General features: G+C 41.4%; 1 protein-coding gene across 1 annotated transcript in view; it reads right to left on the bottom strand.

The window, feature by feature from the left end:
* Positions 1-7,050, bottom strand: part of nrxn3a (neurexin 3a) — a 142,829-nt gene that overhangs the window by 53,610 nt on the left and 82,169 nt on the right. The window contains 3 exon segments of the mRNA XM_014011880.1: positions 3,489-3,872; positions 5,768-5,915; positions 6,096-6,389. Coding sequence (XP_013867334.1) covers positions 3,489-3,872; positions 5,768-5,915; positions 6,096-6,389 — 826 coding nt within the window.

Below are 7,050 nucleotides of genomic sequence, written 5' to 3'. Positions count from 1 at the left end.
CTCTGTTTACAAGCCAAACTGTTTTGATTGGTTGTTTCAGAAATGTGGTGTGTTTGAGGAAATGGTTAAAATAGATTTCATGGTGCAGTCACGCACTTCCTGGTCTCAAAACGTTCTCTAAATGCGCACCAAATGTGTAAAAATGCCCACATTATGGCCAAAATTACTCATCATTAAATCTGGTTTTAACATTACTTTTATAAAGTTTGATGTCCATGCTGTCCAATCCAGTTCAAATGAGCACTGAAAGCTCTCACTTTTTTTGTACAGAAGCCCTGTGAAAGCATCACAGCTTTGCCGATCTCAGAGGATTAAAAGAAAAAAAAATTCCTGTTTCCGCATCGTGATCCGGAACATCACCAAAATTTAAAGGTGTGTTCCTCGGCCCAGTGCCCACAAGTGGTAAAAAATTTCATGACAATCCGTCAACATGTTTTTGAATAATGTTGTCCACAGACAAAATGACAAACAGACATACGCGACCGAAAACATTACCTCCTTGGCGGAGGTAATAATTCAGAGCAATATAAAAAGGAACTATAAATGTTTCCTTATGCTGAATAAATTTTGCTAATTAGACTAACTAAAACTATATCTTTAAAAGAGGATTTATTATTGGCTTCATTTTTTGTGGTCTGTTATCTCTCACTGCTGTGGTTCTTTTCTTCCATTGGACAAACTGACTGAAGCTGAAGCCAAAAACTTRTGGCAGGTAACACTGAGAGAACAACAATCACTGGAGAAAGTGGACCGGTTCCAAGATAAAGGCTCCTGCACAGCAAACACACTTCCATCCCTGCACGAGTAAATATTTCCAGGACACTCTGCAAAACTGGGCCTTAAAACAGACTTTTTCTTACACTCGAACGTGATCTTTGTAATTAAATTAGATARTTTTTAAAGACCTGTGCCTCTCACTGCATGAGAAATCCAAGAGAACACACTCGTTTAGCCTGATAATCTTTACACATTTACAGCATCAGCAGAAAAGTACGATTCATTTTTCTCAGTAGAGWTTTAAAGGCAAATGACGTTCCCTGATATAATAACGGTATTAAATTATTCCAATTTCTCGGGAAATAATCAAAGGTGAAACATAAACCTCATATCAGATGGACCCGCTGCGACTTTTCTTTTCATAAGTAAAAATGAGAATCAGGAGTATTATTATTCAGGAGTCCACTGAATGAGGGGGGAAAAGTGAAAGAAAGAAAGAAAAACTACTATAAATAGAGAGAAATGAGCAGAAAGCAGCCATTTGATATGCTGGAAGAAGTGGAAGCAATTTGTGAGGATGGGGATGTGGAAATGAGTTTTCAGCTCTGATCAGTCTTTAAAACTCTGACTGGACTCATGGAGGAAATGAGTCAGAAGGGAAGAGAAGCTTTATTTGTGCCAAAGGGACAAATACCCATAAATTTATCTGTAAACACGGTGGTGGCGGTATCATGATTTGGCTTTGCTGCAGCTAACATGAATTTACTAAAGAAAAAAATAAGGTTACATGCATCCTGCTGTTAAAAACAAATGTAATACTTTGGGGGGGGGGGGGTTGTGTAATTTAAATAACTTCAACTTTTGACACTTATGTGTTTAAAGTTTACAATAATGCAGATTTAAAAACAGAGCCTGGTGAAATACGAGCAATAATCTTAGCTTTAATGCAAGTTATTTTTAAACATGAGCAAAGTGACAACATCGACTTTATCTTTTAGAGAAAACCTTTATTAGATGTTTGTTCTCCTCCATATACGTAAGCTTTAAGAAGGAGTTCAATAAGTGGGAATGTTTTCTCTTGCACATGGGCATYATTTGTGAGGGGGGGATGAGGGGTTTATGACTTCCCTAATAATTTAATCCAGTCAATATTCTCCCCAATAAAATTACATCATTTGCTCTAAAACAATAGAAATGAACAGGTTAAGTACACAGCTGCAACTCTCTTATTGTTTTTATTAGGGGTGCAACAATACTTGTATGAATCAAACCACTCGGTACAGTGCTTTAGGTTCAATATACAGCATGTACAATACAGATTTTTATTATTTATTTTATCAACTTGTCTTCTGAAGATGCTCTCTGTTGAAGGATCAGTGGATCTGTGTTCGACTACTCCACCTAGGCTGCATTGTGGAGCACAGATCCACTGAGAAACTTGCTGTTTCAGCAACATTTAATTTAAAAACTGTACTTTTGAGTTGAAACAAATGTTCGTAATTAATTTCAATAAATTACAAGTTAATGAGGGCATAGAATTTTTTTTTGTATCAAAAAAATATTGAACCGTGAAACTAAAATCTCGGACCCCAGCAAATCTAGATTTTCTGTATCGTTGCACCCCTAGCCTTTAGGTAACTTTGATCTGGGTTCAAAATTTGCGATGTCATATACAGTATGTATGTTTAAACATAACTGCTGAGAATAACATGCAGGGTTTTAGTCTGCTCTTGTCACATTCCAGCTGTTTTTGTTGAATCGTGTTTCGTTTTTCTAGCCAGATTGAAGAGCACCAGATAAATGCATACGCTTAGAAAACTGAGAAATTTTGTTTGTTGTATAATACAGCTTAAAAATGTAGAATATTTGTTACTGTTGGAATAAATGTGGTAAAAAGTAAACCTTTTCTTAACTGATGTGGAACAGGAAAGGTGCAGAGTAATGACAAAAAAAGTTAAGAAAATCCCTAAAATATCCTGAATYGTTTGACAAAAGTAAATGATTGAATAAATAAATAAATAAATAAACAGGCATAGACCCCTGGTACACCTAAAGTTGCGCCCTTGCTCTTGGATGTTACTTTGGCTCTGGGGAGACATTTTGTAGAGATGCAGGGTGCTGGCAAAGCTGCGCAGAAGATACCGGAGAGACTTGCAGAAGGAAAAATAAATCATGTATGTCAGCTATAAACGGATTAGAAATTAATTTACATCTCTCTCAAGACAACGTTTGCAGTCAGCTCAGCAGTAAAGTCAGTCGGCGGTAAGATGATGAAGAGGCAGAAGGTTGTAGCATRGCTGAACATCTTTTACTCAGGTGAAACTCGCTGTAATCCACCTGCTTACAGCATCAATAAGAGGGTTTTATGAGGAGAGGAGCAGCAAACCTGCAGGATTCAAGCCTCTAAGGGTGTTTTTGGAAAGTTTAAACCAGCTCAGTATCTGTAGATCTGACCAAGTTAAAGCCAGTTTTGTGTTGTGGTCATCTTGAACTGTGTTGACTACAAAAATTAATTAGCTGAGGATGTATAATTTAATTTTTACATGATGGTTTCACCTAAGGACTCTCGTGATGTCACGTCCCTTTATTGAAACACAGTCTGAGTCCATCTAACACCCAGTGAGTTGTTTTATCACTATAACAGCTTCCTCCTGACTGCCTCAGTCTTCACACTCTGCTGCTTCTGCCTTGGAGATAGCATCCATTATATAATCAATTCTAATTTTCACAAAAGAGCCCAGACGTGCGCACATCCAAACAAACACATTTACCTCTCTCACAGGTGCGTGACCAGTACCCAGTGCCAGTGCAGTCACAGATGAATCGATTCCAGCCTTCTTTGCAGATGCCACGGTTCTTGCACGGGTAGCTCTCGCACTGCTTCCCCTGCTGCTTGTTGCACGAGGGTTTGATGCCGGCGCCATTTTGGGCCTCTGCTATCTGACGGATGTCCTTGCTCCGGCCATCGATGAAAAGGTCGCGGATGCAGCCAACGTAGCCGTAGTTGAGCATCGCTGTCCAGAGCTCGGTTGGTAGGATGAGGTTGGAGCGATCTACTGGAAGCCCTCCCAAATACATGTCCCCCTCCAGGTCCAGGATTTCACTCTCGCCGCTGGCTGTAAACGGGGTCCTTCTGCTGTTTACAGAGATGGTACCTGGGGGAAAAAAAAGAGACAGTTGTTAGGGAGAAGTTATGTCATTACCTACAACACTAGCTTTGCATTACAGATACAAAGGTATGAGGCTGTTGCACAAACTTCACTGGCCACATGCACCAGAATCAGGTCAAATGGAGGCCAATAAGAATATAAAGATGAATAGTGTCTTAACTGTCCCTTCTGGTACCTTTTTCTTCCAATTTCTGAACTAAGATTGAAAGAAAATATAAATAACTTATGGACAGGGGGCTTACTCCAGCCCAGATAAGTTTATTCCAGGGAGTTGAAAGGGAGGCTCCTATCGATCGCCAAACCTCAGATTCAACAGGAGCAGTGTGTGGCTTTCATKCTGGGTGTGGAACATCAGATCTCTACCCTTGTGGAGTTGCAAAGGGGGTTGTGGGAGTTTGCCTCTCTGGGTTACGTGTTTTGTGGACCTGGAGAAGCCTTACGACTGCGTTCCTTGATGCATTCTGTCGAGGATGCTGCAGGAGTGTGGAGCATCTGGGTTGCTACTAAGGGCGATCCAGTCCCTGTAGAGCCAAAGCAGGAGCTGTGTTCACATTTTTGGCGGAAAGTTGAGCTTAAACTCTGTGAAGYTTGGACCTCCAGGACTGTCCCTTGCCTCCTCTCCTGTTTGTAGTGTTTGTGGCCAGAATCTCAAGGCACAGTTCTGGACAGCAGTGTGTCTGGTTTGGGAACCACAGGGTCTCATCTCTGCTGTATGCAGATGATGTGGTTCTGTTGTTGTCTTCTGGTCAAGACCTTCAGTGTGCACTGGGGTGGTTCACAGCCGAGTGTGAAGTGGCTGGGTGGAAAGTCAGTTCCTCCAAGTCTGAAGCTATGGTTCTCAATTGGAAAAGGGTGGAATGCCCCCTACGGGTCTGAGTGGAGGAGTCTCTGGATCTTGGTGTCTTGTTCATGAGTGATAGTTGTCCTCAGCAATGAGGGCGTTGCTTTGGTCGGTCGTGGAGAATAAAGCTCTGAATTAACTAGTCTGTCTTCATTCCAACCCCCATCTGTGGTCATGAGGCGTGGATCATGATTGAAAGAGCAAGATCCTGGATACAAGCGGCCAAAATGACCTTCCTGCGTAAGGTGGCTGGGCTCAGCCTTAGATATAGGGTGAGGAGCTCCCTTTAGAGGTGTTCCACACATCCCACTGGTAGGAGGCCTTGGGGGAAGACCCAGGACTRACTGGAGGGATTATGTATCCTCTCTGACCTTGAAACGCCTCAGCGTCCCTCATGATGAACTAGAAAGTGTTGCTGAGGAGAGGGAGGTCTGGGTTTCTCTCCTGGACCTGTTTGTCTCCGCAACCTGACTACGGATAAGCGGCAGAAGATGGAGATGGAAATAACTTGTGATGAAAGTAGCATCAGAGATTCCACAGGAATCTGTTCAACTAGAAATGGGATAAATGGCTCTTTGAAGGGATCCAGATCTTGGGTAGCCCTTTGTTTCATAGAGCCGTTCAAAAGAGCTGTTCGATTTTGAACATATTACGTCATCACGTAGGGAAATGCATCATGTGGCCGTACGTAATGATGTAATCCCATCGCGTGGGTGGAACCATGTGTTTGTCAAGCGGAACCCCCCTCCCCCTTTCACCGTGAGCTTCTGTACTCCACAACTCCACCTGTTTTCTGTGAAAAAGCAAAGCGGGAGCAATTAAAGTATGAAACAAATAAAGTTTATATGAGGAATAAAGGAAATAAAACTACAAATGGCTCGTTACTGCCCGCGATTCGGCTCCTATCATTCGTTGTAAAGAGCCGTTCAAAAGATTCAGATCGTTCGTGAACGTCACATCTCTATGTTCAACGAATCAGTTTTACAACTTTATTTATCCAAGTAAAAATAAATGAAAAACAATGACTAGTGTTACTGACCTGAGCGTCCATCTCTCTGGATATCCACATGGTACCAGGCCCCATCGTTCACTTTGGTCTGTGTGGCTTTCACCTTTATCGTCCCCGAGCCCATATCCAGCAGGAGGTACAGGCTGCCATCCAGGAGCTCCACCGCAAAGAAGTCCACCTGCCCAAGACAAAAGCCTCTGTTTTGAATCTAAAACAGACATAAACGTGTTTTCAGAGTCATCTGTAAATATCTTTCATATTTCGATTCAAAACCATGAAACATTGATCTACGGGAACTCCTTGTTCCTTTTTGCTTGCTGACYTCATTTGATGCAGGGGTGAAATGTTCTGAGCTGACCTTGGTGTTTTTCTGGCTCCGTGCAGCATCTTTACGCTCCTGCCGTTTGCCGTGAGTGAAGAGGATGAGACCATTGGGCTCGGTCGTCCGGAAATCAAAAGAGATGGATCCCATCCGCTTGGTGTTCCACTTGGGGAGACTGATGTAGGCCTCGGGGGTCTCAAAGGAAATGGGGTCCAGCGTAGCCACATTCTCACATTTGTACGCCACCTCGCCTTGGATCTTCATCTTCGTGTCCAGAATTCGAGCCATTCTCGACAACTCAAGGCGGATGTCGTTGTTCTTGTACACAACCTGAGACGGCACAATGACGGGTTTTTGTTATTCTTTTATTCTAAGCAAAAATGTAAAACTCAAACAATTCATGTGACACATTTAAATAACGTCACTTTAATTTACATTTTAACAATAAAACAAAGAAATATAAAGCGGATTATCAGCATTTTCCAGATGAATACAGGCCCATCTGTGAAAATGAATTTCTATTCAGGCTCTTATTAATTAACAGCTCCTCTATTCAGACTGAGGCGACTGTAAAATGATGGACACAGTGTCATTAAAATGACAATATGAGGTTTAACCCAAAAATTACTCAGGTTTATAACAATAAGTCCCAGTGTTCTCATATTTTAGCATCATCTCTGTAAAAGGAAACATGCTAAGATAAGTCTTAAAACAGTTTGCATCAATTTACACAAAAGTAGAAATAATCTCATCGCAAAATATTTTTGCTTCTTTGTTGCAAAAACAGCCACTTTCACATTTTTTATCATCATCATAGCAGGAGGTGGTTGTGGAGCTGTTGTGAGAACAAACCAGATCAGGAACCAGGAAAGGTTCAAGCTGAAAAGGACTGAGTTATAAAAATCAAGTCGGAGGTTAAAATTATACAGAGTATTTAATGAGAGATAACACATGTTGTGTCAAAACGGTTGGTTCTGCTCAGTATATATAT

The sequence above is a fragment of the Austrofundulus limnaeus genome, unplaced genomic scaffold, assembly GCF_001266775.1.
Source record: "Austrofundulus limnaeus strain Quisiro unplaced genomic scaffold, Austrofundulus_limnaeus-1.0 Scaffold85, whole genome shotgun sequence".
Taxonomy (NCBI): domain Eukaryota; kingdom Metazoa; phylum Chordata; class Actinopteri; order Cyprinodontiformes; family Rivulidae; genus Austrofundulus; species Austrofundulus limnaeus.
Note: the sequence above shows the minus strand (reverse complement) of the source record. Positions and strands in the feature narration are given on the sequence as shown.